The sequence below is a fragment of the Carassius auratus genome, chromosome 20, assembly GCF_003368295.1.
Source record: "Carassius auratus strain Wakin chromosome 20, ASM336829v1, whole genome shotgun sequence".
Classification (NCBI taxonomy): domain Eukaryota; kingdom Metazoa; phylum Chordata; class Actinopteri; order Cypriniformes; family Cyprinidae; genus Carassius; species Carassius auratus.
In genome coordinates, this window is record NC_039262.1 from 15,463,756 (window position 1) to 15,486,578 (window position 22,823).

General features: G+C 34.8%; 1 protein-coding gene across 1 annotated transcript; it reads left to right on the forward strand.

Annotated features, from left to right (window-relative positions):
* Positions 1-7,079: 7,079 nt before the first annotated feature.
* LOC113037757 (tyrosine-protein kinase Blk) lies at positions 7,080-16,822 on the forward strand. Its single transcript, XM_026195107.1, has 15 exons — positions 7,080-7,423; positions 7,790-7,826; positions 8,025-8,122; positions 8,201-8,288; positions 8,634-8,670; positions 8,887-8,980; positions 9,363-9,461; positions 9,696-9,799; positions 12,202-12,351; positions 12,759-12,911; positions 14,249-14,428; positions 14,528-14,604; positions 15,232-15,382; positions 15,760-15,891; positions 15,992-16,822. Exons 4-15 carry the CDS (start codon positions 8,202-8,204, stop codon positions 16,192-16,194), a joined length of 1,467 nt encoding a protein of 488 aa, XP_026050892.1. The 5' UTR covers positions 7,080-7,423; positions 7,790-7,826; positions 8,025-8,122; position 8,201; the 3' UTR covers positions 16,195-16,822.
* Positions 16,823-22,823: the final 6,001 nt, after the last annotated feature.

Genomic DNA, 22,823 nt, shown 5'->3' on the forward strand with positions numbered 1-22,823 from the left:
AGGGAGCTGACTTTGTCCCTGAACCTTCAATAGATCATACTATGACATTCATGACACAATAAAAAATACCCCCTGAAAATATTGAAGGTGAAAATCAGCAAACTATTAATAACCTGACCCACCTCATCCATCAAGCGCCTAGTTAAGAGTCAATTCCCAGCCAGTGAGACATCTGAAACAACCTGCATTTTGTTTTTGCTCTCCGACTTTGCTGTTTTTAACAGGCCGGCTGGTTTGCTGAACAGGGGCAGAGCCCTAGGATCCCACGACAAGTCCAATTACTCAAGTTAACACCACCCAAAATGACATCACCTGTCCAATCCATTAGTCTAATATGGATATTTGTAGACTAAATTGTGTGTATATTCAGGGACTTTTAATTACTGTCTCTTTCTGACAGGTAAGTGTGTGGCTGGTTATTTGAAACTGTCCTAAGAGACTTCATTCCCTGCCTTTGCTTGCTGGAGTCATAGGTATATACAGCCCCATTGGACAAGTCTGATGGATGGTCCTCTCTTGTTGAGTTTCCATCCTCTGCTTCCGGAGGGAACGTGACATAAATAATTGGTGTCACTCCCATCGACCGAGTGCCACACTCGGGGGCCCTTTCTAATCTCACAAGTTCAGACTATATCCTGGAGTGTCTTGCATCTCCTTACAGAGAGAGAGAGAGAGAGACGATGAGACCATTTGCATTTTAGCATCATATAAAACAGGAAGGAAGAACATAAATAATTGCCAGTATACAGACAATACAGAAGTTAGGTTATTGCTTAACTTTTAACTTTATTTTTAAAAGTACTGCGAAAACATGTAGAGCAACCAACATGCTGGAGGAAAAACATTAAACGGGAAATGATATCATAAAAACTCTCATGATGACCGTATTTGAAGGTCAGTAATACTCTAGAAATATTGGATAATTTGATCTTTGACAAGACAGGTTAAGGTTGTAAATTCATGGTGTAATTTAAATATATATATATATATATATATATATATATATATATATATATGTGTGTGTGTGTGTGTGTGTGTGTGTGTGTGTTTTTTCATTTTATTGAAAATGGAAAACATTTTTCAAGACCATATGAAACCAACAGAAGTACATTTGTGAACTAAATACTATTTGATCTTAAACTTCAATCATAGTTTTAAATACATAGTAGTTTTGCCTATGTGAAGAACATGATAACTATTAAATGCATCATAATCAAAGTGAAGAAAGTGATGACAAATGAAGAACATGGAGTTACTTTGAGATTATGAATCCTAATTTATTAAGATTCAGAACACATTCAGCCGCCCATTGCCTATGTGACAGATCAGATCATTAAATTTTTTTGGCTATTGCTGGCATTAAGAGGCTTTAGGGGCTTGAACTTGAGCTGATGTCCATGGCTGCCCAAACATGGCAGTAAATGTGGATAAATAAGACTTGCTGGAGGAAGCACCTGCTCCCTGACAGAGTTATTTCCATCCTCAATGCTGGGATATACAGACATCTATTCCGGAGGATAATACGAGGGGTTTTTCCCTGTTTTTCCCTGTTTACCTCTGAGTGGTATGCCTGCAGCCAGCTGCAAAGACCCGCTTAGAGCGACTCCACACTCTCAGACTTCCAGATGTTCCAGGAAAAACAAGTGTGCCAGCCTGTCGGTCAGGAGAAGAGTCATTTTAAGCGGTGTGCCAGGACTTCCTGCCTCACACACTACACAGGTGGATGACAGAGCACACTTGTCCTGTTCGGTATTTTTCTGAATCCCAAGCATGCAGAGCATTCAGACAGATTATTCACAAGAAATAAAATCAAAATCAGTTTTTATTATTATAGCGATTTTAGAATGTGTATATAATTTTTATATATATATATATATATATATATATATATATATATATAACATTTTAGATGATTTATACTTTATACACACACACACACACACACATATATGTAATGTTGTCAATATTTTCCTTTAAAAAAAGGGACTACTGTGTTTTTTCTGAACACTGAACTTCACCGGACAAAATACAGTGATAAATAAAATCAATAATATTTATAAAAATATTACATAACAAAATATTCAATCACTATTATCAAAAAAGGAAGTGACTCACCATAGAAAATCATAAAATAAAGCATAATATAATAATTTTAAAAGCAAAAATGTTGTTTATCTCTATTCTGTAAAGCTCATTTTACATATTGTCTAATTAAAAAAAAAAACATAAATATAAATATATTTATATTATTAATATAATATGAAACACTAATAATATGTGAAGTATCTTTCCCGTTAATTGCAGGTACATCAGCAGTAATTCTTGGGAACACAAACAGGACACAAGTAGCATGAGAATAAGCCAATCATTGATCATTGTATCAATCCTGGCATGTCTTTTTACTGTAGGATATGGCTCCAGTGCCAAGGACATGTCTTTTCAGACCACCAACTCCTGACAAAAACTGATTCCACAGAGGAAGTACCATGTATAAAGCAGTCCTGGAAGCCAGGGCTAAACAACAGGCCCTTGAGAGCATTGTTTCGTTTTACTGCTATTGTAGCCGATGTGTCCATGGTCTCATTTAATAAAGGACGAATAAATGAGTGAGTCCCTGTCCGGCTCGATGTGTGAGAGGGGCAGAGGAGTTTTCCCACACGGTGAGAGGAAGAGATTAAATGTTCTCACAGCAGGCTGCTTTCCCCCTTCCACTGAGGAAGCACCCTACAAGGCTGTGAATAGGGGCTTCTCTCTCTCTCTTTTGTCCTCAGGTGCTGCTTGATTGGCACAGTTAGGACTGGGTGCACGCAAACAGTATGAGAGAGCAGGCTCTCATCTACTATAGGCCTGCAGTACCTGTTGTTCAATGCACAAGAGTTCACAGTCTAGATGCACAGTTACTAGCCATTTTGACCTGGCTATTTACTACTGTTTCACATCAATATCATAGAAGAACAATTGTGGCTCCCCAAATAATTTTTCATAGAAAATTTCTTAAAAGAAGTGTGGTTTCCTTAGAGCAATGAATATTTAAATAATTTGAAGTCTCTAGAACCTTCATTTTTATGAGCATATGTTTATTTTTGAAAGTCAAAGTCTTGCAGACTTTTTTTTAAAAAATATATATATATATTTCTTTTAATGCTGTCAAAATGATTCATTGCGATTAATTGCATCCAAAATAAAGGTCTGAGTTTACATAATATATGTGTATGTGGGCTGTGTATATTTATATGTATATGTAAATACACACTGTATACTCAATTTGGATAAAAGCGTCTGCAAAAATGAATACATGTAAAAGCTAATTTATTCAGACAAAATGCCTATTAAGCTTTTCATCCATAATTTCATTAAAAAAAAAATTAACCCAGAAAAATATCAATGCATTGATTTTGGCAACAAATTTTGTAATTGAAAAAAAATGTATTATTTAAAATATATTCATTATTATTATTATTATAAAAATAAAATATAGTCATTTTGTATAAAAGTATTGCCAATCATATAGCATTGACTATTGTCAGATTGTATGTCAGTGTGTTTTATTTAATTAGTTTACTTAAATCACTTTTATAAACAATAAATAACCCTAAGAAATATTCAGCAGAGTGTAAGTATGACAGCTGGACCCTGTTTGGCATATACTGTATACTGTATGTTCACACACACCAAACACAATAAGACGGCGGAGCAGGAATTTTGCAGGGTTAGCACATTGTCGTGAATATGGGCAGGGCACACAGGTTCTCTCGAGCCACAATCTCTCTCTCTGCTTCTTGGTTTCCACTGTTATTCAGGTTATACTGCTGGACAGGATGCAGCGTCTGGGGACCTGGGTTGTGGGGACGCAGTATCCGCAATCTCTGGGAAAACCAGAGTGGGAGAAAGATGAATGTGTTACCAGGACACCTTCAACAAACTCCCATCACACACCTGCACTGCATGTCAGAGGGGCTACATCACATACACAGGTGGTCCACAAAAAGCTGGCCTGACGGTGACGCTGATACTCTCCATTTATGTGCAATCAAAAAGTGATTCAGAAAGGAAAACAGGAACTGACAGGAAACAACTTTGAAGTGATTTAAAGTGAATGGTCTTTCCTTGATATAATTGTTTATGTAGTTCTCGTATTAATATGATAAATGTCTTCCTGATTATACAGTATGGGAAAAACAGAATTCACTTAGGATAAAATGTTTAATCAACAATCTATTGTTTGGTGTTTATAGTTTGTTTCCTTTGTTTCTCAGAATTCTTCAAATGATCAAGTGGAATGATGTCATCTTCAGTCTCATATAGGCATTGTCATAATACAAAGAATTTCACACCAGGTCGAATATAATGTATACATTTTCTTTAACACAAGCTAAAAATTGTTTAAAATCAGTTTTCTAGTAGAATCATAATTAAGATAATAGCATATGTAAAGTCAGATAAAACAAAAGATTTTAGATGGAATAACATTTTTCATTATGAAAATGAAACAGAAAACAATTAATGTTAAACCATAAACATATTATTTATAATAATAATAATAATAATAATAATAATAATAATAATAATAATAATAATACATTAATGTAGCACGTAGATATTCGAGCAGATAATATTTATAACACGATGCTTGTATTCAGCTACCATGAATAGATGAAAATAATAAAAAAAGAAAGATATATATTTAAAAAACTGCAAAATTAAAGTTAGAATAATTAAAACATCTTTATTGACTGAGGTCTCTGGGAACACTCATTTTCCAGCGTAAAATCGGATACAATATGCTTAAGTCATTTAAACTGCTTCAATAATAGGCTTTGCTGCTCTCTAGTGGACGTTCAGAAATCGGCACACTTTTGCACGTGTCAGTAAACAAGTCCATGTTTCCGCTTTTCATTAGAGGTGCAATCATAGACAGTAAAAGAAAGGTGCAATGTATGTGACAGAGTGAGCTGCTAAAGGACAGTAAAAATGCTCTTACACTGCAGAAGCAACCATAAAATTCATTTAGCCTACAGAAAAATGACTTGTTGTAGAAAATATATAGGCTACTGTATGTAAGAGGCCTACTCAATATAAAATATTTTAAAGTTTAAATATATGCAATATTTAAACCGACTTGCCCACTTTATCACCGGGCTTGGCTCTGGAAGTAGTTTCCATTCACCAAACTAAAATCCTCCAGTTCTAAACCAGTTTTCGGACCGTGAGGAGGAGGTGTTTTAAGGGGGCGCTGGAAACACATTACTTCTCAAATCACGCTTGTTTTCACACATACAGTCGGTGACTGACTGTAAACAAACACTCTCGTTAGATTTAAATCTTGTCTGTTGTTGTTGTTGTTTTTTTTCACGCAAATCAATGGGCTATTTTATTTTTCATTTCATAATTTTATTGTAGTTCGACTTCAAGGAAATCAATAAGAATTTTTCTAATGGCCATGGTTCCTGTTTATAACTACTGTGCCAACATTTTTCACTGGCCCAGTATAACATTTTTATTTATTTATATATTTAATTATTATTTAAAGTAGCAGTAAGACATGTAAATTGAACAGCTAATGTAATTTTATTATATTAATTTTTTCAGCCAGATTATGGGAACTTTTTTTATACAAAATATGATTTCTTAATGAAAGCTTTGCTATTTTATTTTATATTTTATATTTAAATAATCTATACAGTCATAGCAGATGAGGAGAAAACACAACATGACATTTCTATTCTACAAAATATATAAAGTATTTTATTACATTTAAGAATTTTTACTGTGTTACAGTGATTTCTCAGAGGGAAGATTGTGCTGAGCTACTTGAGACTGTTCAAGATGTCTCACTTCAAGGTCAGTATCACAGTTCATACTGCTTCATTATTATTTATCATATTTTTTACACACATCATTTACATTCATACAGTTAACTTCTAATTTCCATGGTGACATTTGCTGTACACTGCAAAAGTTAGTAAGTTGTTCCAAAAGTAGGCATCTTAATTATGCCGCCTCCTAAATATATTGTAAATCATGAATCATTTAAGTTAATTTGATATTTGGTATTAAGAGGAGGAACATACTCATTCTAGAAAAAAAATTTATTGGACAAAAATCTGTGTAGAACAGAAAGATTAAGAATCTGCTTGATGTGGATTATGTTAACATTCATGAGAACATGACAGTATGAGACCATAACGTAAGGATAATTTTTCTGAAATTGAGATTTATACATTATCTGAAAGTTGAATAAATAGGCTTTCCATAATTTATAGTTTGTTAGGATAGGACACTATTTGGCCAAGATACAACAATGAGAAAATCTGGAAGCTCGGGGTGCAAAATTATTTGTTGTTGAGAAAATTGCCCTTAAGTTGCCCAAATGAAGTTGTTAGTAAAGTTTTGATATGTTTACAGTAGGACATTTACAAAATATCCTCATTTAAAATGATTTTTGGCATAAAAATAAAACTTTTGACACATACAATGTATTGTTGGCTATTTCTACAAATATACCAGTGCTACTTATGACTGGTTTTGTGGTCCAGGGTCAAATATAGACGTGCTAAAATCTAAACTGTTATTTTCAGTGTAACTGGATCTTTAAGATGTAACAGGACCTTGACTACAAACACACTAATGGCCTGTAATATAACACTTTCAATCTGAACTTTACAGCTGCAGAGTAAATGCAGCTTAACTGAAGTTCAACGGAAGAAAACCACAGCGCCTATAAAGGGAAACATGTCTATTTGGCTAGTCAACAACATCCTGTGACAAAGTTGCTGCTGTGAGCTAAATCGTATGTAGCTTTTAAGTACTTCACTCTTCTCATATGCTCATACAACATGGGAAGTTTTGGAGAATTTAGTTCTATGTATATTTCTTTGAGATATGCCCGTAAGACAGCACAACTTCCCAAATTCATTGAAACGATTTTAAAAGAATGTTTTGTTTCTTGAAGCACATTTAAACATCGTTATTTCAGTGTTTCCAAGAAAAATTACCAGGCTTCCTTGTTGACGGACAGCATAGAGTAAAAATAAACATTCAAAGCTGTCAAACCATTACTAAGAATGAGGATGTTCAAATATGAAGTTGTCTACAGTTTCAGTGTCTGACATCACATGCTCATCAAATGCGTGCTTTACTTAAGGCATTTGCACAGTTTTTGAATTAAGCTCTGACAGAGGAAAGAGAGGGAGGGGTATGCTAAATAAACATCTCTATTTATCTCTTTCAACTAATGCGGTCTCTCAGGGCATATACCAGGCCTCACATGCAGATTGGGTGTGTGCCTGCAGTAGATGGGCTGCCTGTGTATCTTCATATGTGTGTGTAAGAGAAAAAATACTTTCGTGATTTAGTTCATAAATTAAGTACCTGAATTTTGATTATTAAATATATTTAAGCATGCTTAAAGGACACACAAAATGTAAGTACATATTTATTTGACTTTAAATTGATATTTTGTATGTACAGTAGTAGACATTCCTGTGATATATAATGGTAACATTTTGTAGTTTTACTTACTTCATCGGTAGCATTTTTTCAAAACTATAAAATAAAATAAATAAAATAAAAAAATATATATTTTGACTTTCAAGTAGTAGTCTGCATTTAATGATATTTATGATTATGCTTATATAGAGTCTGAATGGAAACTGTTATTTAAAAACTCATCACAAATTATCACCTTAGCTGAAAATGTGTTGAAAATGTTTCTTTCGTTTAGTTCAGTTTGACAAGCTGTTAAAATGATAAACACCTAAAAATCCCATCTTTTTGTCTTTTGCACTAGTTAATATTTCCATCCAATGGAATCTGTTTTCATAAGGGTGAGCACTTTTTAATAAATACTTTAATATTTGTGTTTTATTTTTGTTTGTGTGATAGGATTGCGTTTGTCAGTGATTGTCCAACTATACTAATGGAATCATACTTATTAAGTTTTTTAAAGTGTAAACCACCAAACTGTGTTAAAATCATGATCATGTTTGGCTCATGTGGGTGAGTTTAAAAATGTTTTTATTCAGCACCCAATATGATGCCTTTCTGGACCTTTCTGGGTTTCTTCTGGACTGTTACTGGACTCCGAGCAGAGAACTGGGGAGACTGACAGCCGTGAATATAGGTGTGATTACAAGGAAGCAATAGAATTGATTTGATAACATATAAGTAAATGAACACTGATTAAATGTGTTTTTTTTAGGATGGGTTGTGCTTGTAGTGACGAGAAACATCGCAAAGACTCTAAAGGGCATGAACATAATAATTCATCAAACTCTAACAACTTTCATGTAAGTATTGCTGATTTTAGTGTTTTTAATGACCAGCTGAATTCTACTGAGAACATATATATATATATATATATATATATATATATATATATATATATATATATATATATATATATATATATATATATATATATATATATATATATTATTTTTTATTTTTATTTATTTTTTATTTTTTATTTTACTGAGCTTCACAGTGACAAACAAGACTATTTCCAGTTTATTTTTTTTAAATATTACCACACTATTATATATAGTATATTATTGCAAATGAATACATTTCTATTACATGTAAGTTTTTTAGAAATCATTAATGAATATGAAAATGAAATCTTTTATTTACAGTTGTCAAGAGATCACAGGAAGCAGAGCAACAGTCTAGGTAATACGTTTTTATATTCGGGAAAGCGTTTTTCTTTCAAAAACCATTTTGAATACATTATATTAATAATGTTGCTGGGTGCAGATCTTGTGTTCTTATTAAAAATTAGAAAATAAAAGGCCAGAAACTGTCATGGCATGTTATTGTTCACATGTAATGCACCAGAATGCAATGTTTTTCCAATATTTGAATTGCATATTTTAACTTTCTTTTCAGATGAAGATATAGTCATTGCTCAATTTGACTTCCAGCCTGTTAGTGATAATGATCTACAGTTCAAAAAAGGAGACAGACTTAAGATTATTAAAGAGTGAGTAAAAAATACCGCTACTTTTTTTGGTAATACGAGTATAAAATTAAAATACAGCAAAGACTTCCAGCAATTTATATATTAGAGAGGATCTCCACTTGTAAATGTTTACAATTAATCATAATTGGTAAGTACTTTGTTAACCTAATAAAGTGTGTATAACACAGTAGGCATAGTTTTGGGCTAATAAACTTCTAATTAAGATATCAACCCATTTTACCTTTTTGCTTTTGTTATTCCAGGTGAATAATTTTTATATTGTGTACTGTTTAAATTTGCTACATGCGAATGTCAACTAAAATAACCACACACAAATAACACATAAAAAAAGATTAAAGAGCCAAATGATAACAGTGACTAACTTGTCCCATGTTTTTCTCAGGACTGGTGAATGGTGGTTGGCGAAGTCCTTGGTCACTGGTTGTGAGGGATATATTCCGTCTACATATGTGGCAAGAGCACAGACGATGGAGGTGGAGAGGTACAGTAGTAACAAATATTACCAGTATATGGATATGTTTCAGCAGTAGCGCATGGACAAGAGTGTGGTTCGTTGTTCTGAATATTAGCACTTGCCATATTTCAGCCAATGCACTGAATTAATGTCATGCTTAATTACATCAATACTCTTACACTCGGACCTAACAGATTTATAATTTGTAAACTTAATCTTTGTAAAAGATTGATATTATAAAGGGTCTGTTTTCTGTTCCAGATGGTTTTTAAAGGACATGAGTCGGAGAGACACAGAGCGTCTTCTGCTGGCACCGGGAAACAAACCTGGAGCATTTCTTGTGAGAGAAAGTGAAACAACCAAAGGTCAGATGCCAGTAACATTAATTCCCCTTTGTTTTCATGTGATCATTGAATGGCTGCTCAAGCAGTACACGTCTTGAGGCCCAAAAGCACAAAAGTGCACAACATTTCAAAGAGTTCCATTGCAACAGTAATAATAATAATAAACTTTATTTTATATAACGCCTTTAAGTAGTATCTCAAAGCACTTTACATAAAAAATATGAAATTAAAAGATACACATAACAGTGCAGGCAGTGTAAACCTAAGCAAACAATAAAATAAAACTTAACTTTGCAGCCACAGAGGAAGTCAACACGGGACGTAATTTGGCAATGTTTCTGAGATGAAAAAATGATGCTTTGACTGTGTTACGAATATAATGGTCAAATGTTAAATTGGTGTCAAATATCACCCCCAGATTTTTTAGTGTAGTTTGGAATTGTAAAGCAGAGCCATCCACACTTAAGGTTATGGCCTCTGCTTTACGTAACTGATGAGGTGAACCAATAAGCATCACTTGAAAAAATTTTAATCTCAGTAAAATATTGAGAAAGAAGAGACTGAATGCATATAGATCTTGGCATAAAAGTGAAAGTTAAGACCAAGTGTTCTTAAAAGTTGGCCAAATGGAAAAATGTAAATACTAAAAAGTAAAGGGCCCAAAACTGATCCCTGGGGAACACCAGACTACACCACACCAACCTCAGACTTGCAATCACCCATCACAACAAACTTTAATGCAGAATCAGAATCAACTCCAAAGATAGTCTTTAAAAGGGGGATTAAAATGGAGTGATCTATAGTGTCAAAAGCAGCACTAAGATCAAGAAGAATCAGTATAGATAAATCAGAAATTCTAGATAAACCAGAACCAGAAGCCATTAACAAGTCATTAGTGACCTTAACTAACGCTGTTTCAGTGCTGTGGAGTTTACAAAATCCAGACTGAAGTGGCTCAAAAAGATCATTAGAGGAAAGATGATAAAGCAATTGAGAAGCCACTGTTTGTTCTAAAATTTTGGTGAGGAATGGAAGATTATGGGATGAAAATTATTCAGATTATCAAAGTCCATGTTGTTCGTTTTTTGTTCAGGGGTGACAGCAGGAATTTTAAGTGCTGCTGGCACAACATCGGTGCACAGAGAGTTATTAATAATTCTCAAAACAACAGGAGAGAGTGAATAAAAACATGATTTAAACAGACAAGATGGTATCAGACCAACTCTGGAAGTTGAGGCTTTCAGTTTTTAAACCATATTACATCGAGACTGGGAGAATAGCAAGTTAAATAGCAAAGTTAAAGAGAGAGATACCAGAAAATGCAGAAATATTTAAGAAGGAGGCAGCAGAAGTATGAGTGGTAACTACGTGGTTACATATATTATCAATTTTGGTGCTAAAAAAATCCAAAAACATATTGCAAAGGTGAGTTGAAGCAGGAACATTAGAGAGGCTGTGATTTTTAAGCAGCTTGTACTGTGTATCACTACATTATCCAGACACAGCAAGAATTATAACATTAGTTCAGTTTCTACCACAAAGAGAAGGAAATACTAAAGAAATGACTTAAATTAGTCAGTATAATACACCATCACAATATTTTCAGTTCTTCTGATCTTTTTTTTTATTTTTTATCTCAGGCCAGCCAAGCTAAATTAACATTTAAGGGAGCACTGGGCCCACAGCCTCAAAACTTTGTTACTTTTATTTGATTTTGATCAAATCTGTCGCTGATAAAGTGTGCGTAAGTTTCCAGAATCTGCAGCTCTTTTTCAAGTTCACATCACGCAGAGAGCCCGAAAGAGCAAATAAATGTCAACCCATGCACTGAGATCTGTGCTTTGCTTTGAGGGGAGATATTAATAGCCTTTTTATTTTATTTATCTACTTGCAGAGCAATGGAAAATGCAGAAACTCTACTTCACTGGAAATTTCTCAGTAACTGAGGTTACTGAGTGTATAATTTGACCAAATGCATGGCCTTAGATATTTGTTCTGGAAAATAAGACAAAAACAGTTTGTGTTTAAAATGCAGTGTTAAATCACTAAATAAATTGAAAATATCTGTTTACTGTTTAGCAAATTACATTCTATAAGCAATGTCAGCCATTTCTTTAAAGACAAGCAAACCTGATGTGAGAAATCCTTGACATACAAAATGATTCAGAGATTCTAAGAGCCGTCTTAAAGGTATTGAATGCTTCCCTGATTACGTTGATCTTTTTACAGAGTCTGGGCCGACAAGTATTGGTTCTCATATTGTTAGGCCACATATTTCTGTGATACCTGTCAGATGACATTTAATGTGCGCTATTTCAAAAACCTTTACAGAACTGGGCTGGTTGTGATTCTGTTCTTCATAAAAATGAGAAGAGCCTACTGATCAGCCATGTTACTGAACAGCTGTTTGTGATCCTCTGCAGGTGCTTTCTCTCTGTCTATAAGAGACTCCACCCCAGAGCATGGTGATGTTGTCAAGCATTATAAGATCCGAGGCCTTGATAACGGTGGTTTCTACATCTCTCCCTCCACAACCTTTTCTTCTCTTCAGGAACTAGTCAAATATTACTCCAGTAAGTAGTCAGAGCTAAGACTGTTGCTGTATCTAGGACCTCTTCTGTTTCTTCCACTGTATGCTTTCTGTGGTCGTAGCAGTGAGAACATGACAAACAGTTGCTTTAACCACCAGATAAATAGGTCAGCTTTAGTCTTAGTTCGTACTCCACATTCTTGCCCCATTTTGGTTTGTTGTGTCTTTTTATAGAACTGTTTACAAGTAGCAAAAACCCTTTTCTACGTTTTGGTTTGAGCACATCTTGTGTTTTTCTCCAGACAGAATCAAAACCAAGTAAACATGGTTTCAGTTCAGACAGATTGGTAGATGCTAGTCTTGATTAATTAGAAATTGCTCCTACATTTGTGACATAATCAGCACTCAACCTTCTTGCTGTTCTCTCAAACTCTTTTATTGCACATAAAGGGACCGCAGATGGTTTATGTCAGAAGCTTGGAAGTCCGTGTAAAACCGCTGCCCCTCAGAGACCCTGGGCTCAAGATGAGTGGGAGATTCCCAGAGAGACTCTGAAAATGGTGAAAAAACTGGGTGCCGGTCAGTTTGGAGAAGTGTGGATGGGTAAGAAGCAGAAGAAAGTTCAGTTGCGCAATGTTGCCTTTGTAACAAATCTTTATTCTTCCTTTTCTGCCTCAATGGTTGGTTGACGCATATTTTTGCTCTGGACAATTTGAGTTAAGTTTATAAGAGAGTCTTCTTAATTTTGTGTAGTATGTATTCAGATTCATTATCTTGATTTAAATGCTACAAAACCTACAGTAGTCTACAGAGTAAATTTTATAAACAATAATTAAAATGGAAGATTTTCATTCTTGAGATGAATACTATAGTAATACTATAAAATGTCATTTATTTTCATTGAAGCAGTGTTGCCTTGATATAACATGCATAAAATTATTTTACAAAATGTAATTAAAACATTTTATTCAGAGGCTTAATTCAATCAGAGATTTAATTAATATAAAAATGAGGTAATGACCAGTTCTTACTATTAATTAGTTGCTTATTAGCATGTATATTATTAACATATTTGCTTTTTATTAGTACTTAAAAAGCCAAATATCTGCATGACCATGTTCTACGTCCTTAATACTGCCCAACTTAGGAGTTTATTGAGGCAAAAGTCATAGTTAATTGTTTGGTAATTGGGAGAATTGGACCTTAAAATAAAATGTGACTGAAAGTCAATATGTCTTTGTATTCATCTCACTTCAGAATACACTTCTTTTATACTGGCCCTGAAGTTGTTTGTTCAAGGGTGTGTCAGTGTTTTGTGTGGTTTTGTGTGGTATTGTCACATTTTAGCCACATGAATGATAATTTCACTGAAAGTCAAAGAGGTTTTTACTTTGGCCACCATGGTCAATATTAATCGGAAGCTGCAAAAACCTCTAATCCATATTCCCCCACTATACAGTGTGCGTTCTTGCAGATCTTAACAACTTGTTCTTTTAAAATTCTTTTAACATACATATACATTTACTTGAGAAGCAGAATGGCTTAATATTTGTTTTCATACTGTATAATTAGCTGTTGTTGTTTTTATACAGTATTATATAGTTTTATTTTTATACATTTGATTTTTTTAATGATTTTATTTGTTTTATATAACTAGGTATATGCTTAAAGCAAGAACAGACAGTAAATATACCCTGTTTAAAATATATATATATATATATATATATATATATATATATATATATATATATATATATATATATATATAAAAGAGCTTATTACACTTGATTTTTACAGCATACCTGATCATAAATAACTGATTCTAGGCCCTTTCTTTACAATCTAACCATGAGGCTAAAGTTATATGTGTCCTAAAAATGTTATTCATTGAGCTGCCAAAAGTTGATGAAATTGCATGTGCCTGTGGCTCTTGTTTGTAGGGTACTACAAAAACTCCCAGAAAGTTGCCATCAAGACTTTAAAGGAAGGCACCATGGAGCCAGAGGCTTTCCTTCAGGAGGCTAATCTGATGAAGAAGCTCCAGCACGAGAGACTGGTCAAACTGCACGCTGTAGTCACCAAAGAACCCATATATATTGTCACAGAATACATGGCTAATGGTTGGTATTACCAGAACATTATTAGAGTCCTAAACCATATGTAATTCAAATGATGACATAACTTGTCCAAACTTTAAAATTGTTCTTTTCCTATTCAAGGAAGCTTATTAGACTTTCTGAAGACGGAAGATGGCCACCAATTAAAACTTCCCAAGCTGATTGATATGGCTGCACAAGTAAGAATAATTCAATTTGTCAGGATTTCTCTTGATTGTCTTCTTAGTAGCAATTAATTATTTCTCTGGTGCTGCAGATTTGAATCTTTATGGAACATGATACATTTAAATGCACTGCATGGAAACCTGCACATTAATTAGTTAATTCATGCAACCCCTGTACATCATTTTCAACTTCTGTAACTATTTTTAGAATTGTTATGCACCAGATACTGTCAGGGATATGTAGAGGAAATGGTCTCTGGTCTTGTAAGCTCATGGCCTGCACATTTTTAGATCTGAACTCTTCTAGAAACACCACCACAAATTTAGATTAATATCTTCCGGCAGGATATTACGTACTTTTTTCCATCGACCTGAAGCCCCTAACAAGCCCCAGACTCTGTTCTTGCTCTCTGTGAAACTTCCTGTTAGAGCCCACTATGTTGCTGCTAACTTACGTGTCTGCCTTGTTCTTGCCATCAAACAATATCCTTTGATGCTTTTTGTAGCGATTTTAAATAATGTCACTGACAAACAAAATTTTAAGTTAATTTTTTTTTTGAGAAACTGCATTTTAAAAATTACCAAGTATTCCACATATTGCCTATATTATTACATTCAGTTTAATTTCTCTCTGTGTAACAGATTGCAGAGGGAATGGCTTTCATAGAAAGGAAAAATTACATTCACAGAGACCTGCGTGCGGCTAATATTCTAGTCTCTGAGACCCTGCACTGTAAAATAGCAGACTTTGGCCTTGCCAGGATCATAGAATCTGAATACACTGCACAAGAAGGTGAGTACACCAGTTTATTCCCACAGTGCAGTGTTTTTTCCACTGCCACAGATTCATTGGCACCAGTCAATGCTGACATTTGATTTCTAATGTGATGATCTGACATATTTGACCTTTAAGGTTGGGTATGAGCTACTGATATTGAACAGCTTCTTTCCATGGTGACATTTCCGTGTTGTCTGATTTTACCACATGAAGGCAGATTTTTCATTACTTTAGGCTTTATTTATAGTATTTCTTTCATTACTTTAGGCTTTATTTATAGTATTTCTGGATCATTAATAAACTTTTGCAAAATACAAATTTTCCATGCTTGCACATTGCTTTTTCCAAAATCCCATTTATCACCTTTTATCACATCTTTTTTTACCAATCAGGTGCAAAGTTCCCTATTAAATGGACGGCCCCTGAGGCCATCAACTTCGGTACTTTCACCATCAAGTCAGACGTGTGGTCCTTTGGAGTTCTTTTGACAGAGATTGTCACGTACGGCAGAGTGCCGTATCCAGGTAATGGGCTTTTCTCTCTTGGGTTTCGTATTCCATTCAGAACAGTGTAGGATAGATGTATAGATCTTTAAAAACCTGGCTGGGCTTTATTACATTTCAGGCATGACGAATCCAGAGGTGATCCGTAATCTTGACAGGGATTACAGGATGCCGTGTCCAGATGGATGTCCAGAGGAGCTTTATGACATCATGCTGAAGTGCTGGAGGGATAGGCCAGAGGACAGGCCCACCTTTGACCACCTGCAGGACATACTCAATGACTTTTTCATTGCTACAGAGGGCCAGTACGAGATGCAACCATGACCTCAATGCAGAACCAATAGATGAACTGAAAAGGGGATGCACGAAAACATATGGAATGATAGGATGGACTAAACTCCAGATCAAAATATGGATTATGGGGAATATACTAAAGCAACAATAATGAATCCCTGTATATCAGTAAAACATTTTTTTTTACATTTACTGTATGCCAGCTTTGTCAAGATTTTTTTCTTAGATTTGTTTTATCTTGTGGGCTTCTTAGGGTATTTCATTATTTTTTTAAAGGTGAGTGTGCACTTTTTTCCGATAAGTTACTTTCTTCTATCACCGCTGTAAGTATGCAGACAAATGTAAATATGACGTTTGTTTGATTCCCCTGAAAGACTGTGGCTCTGTTTGTTTGAGCATTTGACCAGCCCAGCCTAAACAATGGTACGAGATTGGGGCGGAGCTATCATTTTATCCAACCAATTGGAAGACTGGGGGAGTGTTTTACCAGTCATTATTTATGCAGTTAATTTTGATTATTTTATTCACAGAAATTAAACACTTTAACTCTCTGATAAATCGGTTTTTAACAGTGAGTAAACAAAATCCTCTTATATTTCAGTTGGAAATTTAAAAGCATGCACAGATATTAAACATTATTTCTGCACATACCTATGAATCATTTGAACTCTGAAATAATTTGAATGTGTTTAAATGAGCTGACTACATGAGCAGTGAAGTTTCATGTAGGAAACCATAAAATGATCAGTCATTACAGGACACTTACAGGGCTTCCTCTTGAGATAACAGACCGTGAATGTTCTGCTCACCATGAATAGATTAAATAGTTAGATAACAGTCAAGGAATTTGTGATTATTCACTACTATTTAAAAGTTTGTGGTTGGTAAGATTTTTTTAATGTAAAAAAAAAAGAAAAATTCTATTCTCACCAAGGCTGCATTTACTTGATCAAATATTCAGTAAAAACAGTACTATCGGGAAGCAGTATTACAATTTCAAATAACAATTTCAACATATTTTTAAATATAATTAATTCAGATTATATAGTTTATATTAAAGGGTATGTACAAAAACATGTAGGTCAAAAGGATGGACAAATATACCCATTGCCAAAATCATGAATGAAACATGAATCAAGTTTTTCTGCTAATGTTTTGAGAACATCATTAAAGACCATTAAAGATAATTCTAAACAAACATTCTGTTAATGTAACATTTGTTCAGAACTTTGAGAACACAGCCAAAGTTCTGAGAACATTTCCTCTTTTTCACAGTCACACGATCCTTCGGAAACCACTGGCATTTCGTATTATCGAAACAGTTGTTCGGCTTAAAACTTTTGTGGAAAACATGATATATACATTTTTTTTCAGAAGAAATAGATGATGAATAGAAAGTTCACAAGAACAGCATTTATTTTATTTATTGTAATAAATATTTATAAGTTTTAAATAAAATTTATTTACTGTCACTTTTGATCAATTTAATGCATCCTTGCTGAATTAAACGTATGATCATATGATCAATGTACAATGTGTAAACCCTTAAGAAAAAAAAGGAATTTCATTTTTGCATGTCTTTTAAAATGTTTGCTTAATAGAAGGTGTAATTTTAAGAGAATTTAAAAAGCACCCTCTTAATTTAAAATGCTTTGAGGCACGTCTCTCCAATTGCTCAGTGTAAAGCTCTGGTTCTGGTGACTCGGATGTTTATGGGTAATGCCCAGCATTTATACAGCTACACTTCCTGCCTTAAACTCACCCCTGGGGCTTTATATGTTTGTAGATAACCAAGAACGCAACCAACACCCAAGAGCTTCTCCTGTGGTTTCCTGCCTGCCTGTATGCAACTGAAACAGGAAGCAGTGAGTCAGCATTCCTATCATAAGCTAAGCACTCTATGGCTCGGAATTCCAAACATGCTGCTGAAGCTTTTCTCAGCATTCATAGAAAAGCAAAGGTTTCCATTTAAGCAAAATATTTCTGGGAGGTGCATGCTGAAACCAAGTTTTGATTCGTCAGTGCTCTCAAGATGTGTTAATGATGCAGGAGGTACTTACGCAAGCTTATTTGATATCTGTTCATATAGTAAGTAACGTTCGTTTGATGGAATGATGATATTTAACAGAAGTTGATGAATTAACTTGCTTATCACTGACATTAGTGGCTTTGTTGACTGTGGCAGTGGAAATGAATCATTACTGAGAGTGCGTTTTACTGTCATACTCCTTAATCAGGTCATTATCTAGCTTTTCACTGCTATATTAGATGAATGCATCATTAGATTTGAGAAACGGATATGGCTGTGTTGTTTTTTTTTTTTGGTAAGACAAATAGGAGGTACTCGTAGTCAGCAAGCTCTCTGTGTTGGCCAGCTCTCTAAGCTGTGTGATTTATGTACAGAAGACCAATTATTCTAATGCATCATCACAAATTGCTTATCTGCAAAAACTTCAACCCATTACAAAGATTACAGAAGGAAGTTTTCGCTGTAAAAAATATGCAGTTTAAACATCAAGGTTGGCCATGTTCCATCAGGCTGCAAATTCTCTTTATGGATCCATTTACTCCACATCATCTCTTGGCAGAAGAAAACGGCCTGATATTGGATAATTAAGCCCCCGCAAATGTGCATGTAAGGCCAAAGATTTCGTTTTTTAAATTCCAAAACTGTAAAATCCACTTGATCAGTGTCATCAGCAATTTTTAACACTTTAAGCAAAGAGTTACAAATTATTACATTTGCAACACAGCTTTGGAATGTGCTGGACCATTCACCCATACTGTTTTGATAATGTAGTAAGATAATAATTTAAAATAAACAAATAAATAAACAGGAACATTCATCAAAACAAGCTTTGATAACTTTTGGAAATAGGTCTTTGAGACTGACATCCTTAAGTACTGTGCTGGTTTTAGTGGTCATTGTTTCAAAATCTTGGTTAGATTTTGAGTGTTTTTAAAGTTTGAATTAGAAAATATATCATAACCACCTCAATCAGAAGAGGCTGAACCTTTTAAAGGCTAAAGCTTGAAGTGATGTATTCTGTTTGTGCACACTCATTTCCTCTTTCTGTCTCTCTCAGTCATTTCCACCAGAGGGTAGTCCAGCACAGGAGTGATGTTGTGTTTTTTTTGACATCATAAATTATATCTCTGGTCAAACACTGCACTTTTCTTCAGAATCATCTGCCAGACAGTGAGCCTTAATACCTTTTAATTAGAAGTTTAAATCTATATCAATATCTATAACAATATATATTAATATTCTGATAATGCCCCCCCCCCCCCCCCTAAGCCTTCTTAAATAAATGTCACTCTCTTCAATATGACATCAGGATTTGATCCCAAATAAGTTAAATGGATAAATGTGAATTCTGTCTTCATTTATTCACCCACACGTCGTTCCAAATCTGTATGATATTCTTTCTTCTGTAGAATAATGATTTCAGATGAAGGCCCTCCTTTTAATTATGAAGCTTCAAAAGGGAATCAAAACCACAATAAAAAAAATATTCTGAAGCCGTACGATAGTCTTGTGTGAGGAACAAAGCATTAATTAAAATAAATAATAAAATAAATGATGTTTTTTTTGTGAACTGTTACTCACTGACATTCTTCACGACTGGATCACTGAGTTGAACTTGAGGAGTCGGTCTGATTCGTGCACCATTTGTTGTTAAGGGAATTCCTTTACTATCTTTGTATCATATGTGTACAGTTCAAGGCTGGTGGTCTGTCTGTGAACTTGAGTCAACATGTTTTTCCACAATCATTTGCCTTTTCTGATAAAAATCACTTCAGGGCCTCTGACCTCCCTGCAGTCATTCTGTCTTTCAAACAGAAATACTCTTGTGTCATGTCTCTATACAACATTGTCTAAATTACTAAATTGCAGTTGAGTCAAAACCATTGAGAACAAAACAAAGAATCTGACTGACATGTTTCACAATCAAATGGGCACTGTAGCAGACAGATTCACAGCTATTTTTATGTCATACCAAGGGAGAAAATGCACTTGTTAAACTGATTGCTGTTATTGTTTTCACATAACAAAAGGGTCTCTGTCAGATGCATTCATTGTGATTTCTGTCCTTGGGTTGACTTTGCTGTGCTTCGTTACATTTACTCACCCCAGATGAAAGACCAATATTTTCTCCTCACAATCACTTCATCCCTCGCTTCTATACTATACCATCAGTGGAAAGAGAGCGATATGATTACAAAACAGTAAGGAAATAAAGAGGGGGGAAAGTTAAAAGACCCGACTAAACTGACCGAAACCTCCCTTTGTTTAATGACTAGTGCCTTACAAAAGGACATATTTTAATAGTAGTTAGTTTTTACCTGTACTAGACAGATACAAGTTGATAAAAAAATGTTGACAAAAGCCTTGTCTGATAGTTCAATATACCATACCATACCATACCAGCTTTATTTGTTGAGCACTTTACAACAACCAAAATTGACCAAAGTGCTGTACAGAAAAAAATAAACAATTAATAACCACACAATAAAAGCATTCAAAGTAACAAGTTAAATCAAGTAAATAAAATCGAGGTATGGCGGGGCAAGACCATTTAGTGATTTAAAAGCAAATAACAGAATTTTAAAATGGATCCTAAATTGAATAGGCAGCCAGTGTAATGAAGCTAAAATAGGGGAAATGTGCTCATGTTTATGTGTGCCCGTTAAAAGACGTGCTGCTGCATTCATCTGGAGACGGGTGATGGAGGTCCCAACTAACCCCCACATATAGAGAATTACATTAGTCCAGCCGTGTAGTTATAAAGGCGTGGAAATTACAGTTTCGAAATGTTGTCTTGACAGAATTGGCTTTATTTTGGCCAGCTGCCTCAAATGAAATAAGCTTGATTTGACAACAGCTTTGATCTGACTGTCAAATTTAAGCTCAGGGTCCACTTTAACTCCTAGGTTTGTGATACTAGGTTTAATATAGGGTGCCAAGGAGCCCAGATCTACAGCGGGGATGCCAGAGGTGCCTCCAAAAACCATCACTTCTGTTTTTTTTATCATTAAAATGAAAAAAATTCAGAGCCATCCAGGCCTTTATGTCGTCTAGACAATCGAGTAGTTGTCCAACAGAGTTATCATTTTTCTTTTTAAAAGGTACATAAATCTGACTGTCATCTGCATAACCTTTCTAAGTATGGAACCAAGTGGAAGCAATACAGAGAGAAAAGTAGAGGGCCGAGGACTGAGCCCTGTGGGACACCACACGAAAGAGGAAAGACACAAAGGCTAACACAAAAAGTTAGATCTAAAAGCACAAGGAAAATACAGTCACCAGAGTCAGTAGCTAAAAATATATAATTAAAAACTCTTAAAATAGCAGTTTCGGTGCTGTAAAAGGTTTTAAAGACTGACTGGAAAACCTCTAGTATATTATGTTCTTCCAGAAAGGTCAATAATTTACTGTACACAATCTTCTCCATGATTTTTGAAAGGAAAGGCAATTTGGAAATAGGCCTGAAATTAGCAAGAACTGATGGATCTAGAGCAGGTTTTTTAATCAGAGGTTGAACTACTGCATGTTTTAAAATTTCAGGGACCACACCCGAGGTCAGACTACTATTTATAACTGCAACAACAGATGGTCCTACAGTGGGGAAAACCTCCTTAAATAGTCGAAGGGGGACAGCATCATTTGCAGAACCCGAGGGACTAACAACCTCCTCTAAAGAGGAAAAAGTCACTGGCTCAAAATGATCAAAATGATCATGATCAAAGACAGCCGAGCAGGGGACAGAGATTGAAGAGTCTGAAGCTCAAGGAACAATCTGAGACCTAATAGAAGTGACCTTATCAATAAGAAAGCAAAGGAATTTTTCACACATAGCAGGGGATGCCTCCATACAAGCATTCTGCGGGGCATTTAAAAGTGAGTCAATGGTGTTAAACAAATTCGCCAGAATAATATCTGAGAATTTTTTCTTTTAGGATCTTTCACAGTTTCCTGGTAATGACGCCAGCAATCCCTTAAAATTTGAAGAGACACCTGCAGTTTGTCCCTCTTCCAACTTGCGCTTAGCTCTACGGCACTCATGTCTCGCAGCATGAATCATGTCATTTAGCCAGGGCTCAGATTTAGTTTTAGGCTGCCTGGATTTAAATGGAGCCACATTGTCTAAAACAGTTTGGCAGGTGGAGTGAAACCATGAGCTAAGCTCATCTGTCTGCAATACAGACTCAGGAGTGATGGAGTTCTGACTGAAAGCAACCGAGAACTGAACAGCAGTGGAAGGGTTAATCATATGACAGCGCCGTGCAGCAGCGCTGTATGAAAGGCAAGAGCAGTCTCAAATAATACAAGCATATGGTCAGAAAACAATGCGTCACATATCTCTAGATTAAGAACAGGCAAACCATATGATAAAACAAGATCAAGTGTGTGTCCATGTTCTTGTGTGGGTCCAGACATAGATTACACAAGATTAAAAGAATCAGTGAGGTTTAAAAAGTTTGAAGGTTTTACTTAGAGAAATTTGGAAAAGTCAGACATATAAATACTCAGATTATATTAGACTATACAGACTTCATCAAAATGCTAAAAATCCACAAAAATAATTTGATAAAAAAATCGAATGAAATTCTCAGCTGGTTGCTAGGAGTTGCAGGCGTTTTCCTGGGCTTTTGTT

What these genes read in the sequence shown, in the direction of transcription:
- LOC113037757 (XM_026195107.1), top strand. Translation starts at nt 8,202, where the DNA reads ATGGGTTGTGCTTGTAGTGACGAGAAACATCGCAAAGACTCTAAAGGG. An exon ending in GAAGCAGAGCAACAGTCTAG is followed by an intron (nt 8,671 to 8,886) that starts GTAATACGTTTT and finishes CTTTCTTTTCAG; the next exon opens with ATGAAGATATAGTCATTGCT. An exon ending in CAGACGATGGAGGTGGAGAG is followed by an intron (nt 9,462 to 9,695) that starts GTACAGTAGTAA and finishes TTTCTGTTCCAG; the next exon opens with ATGGTTTTTAAAGGACATGA.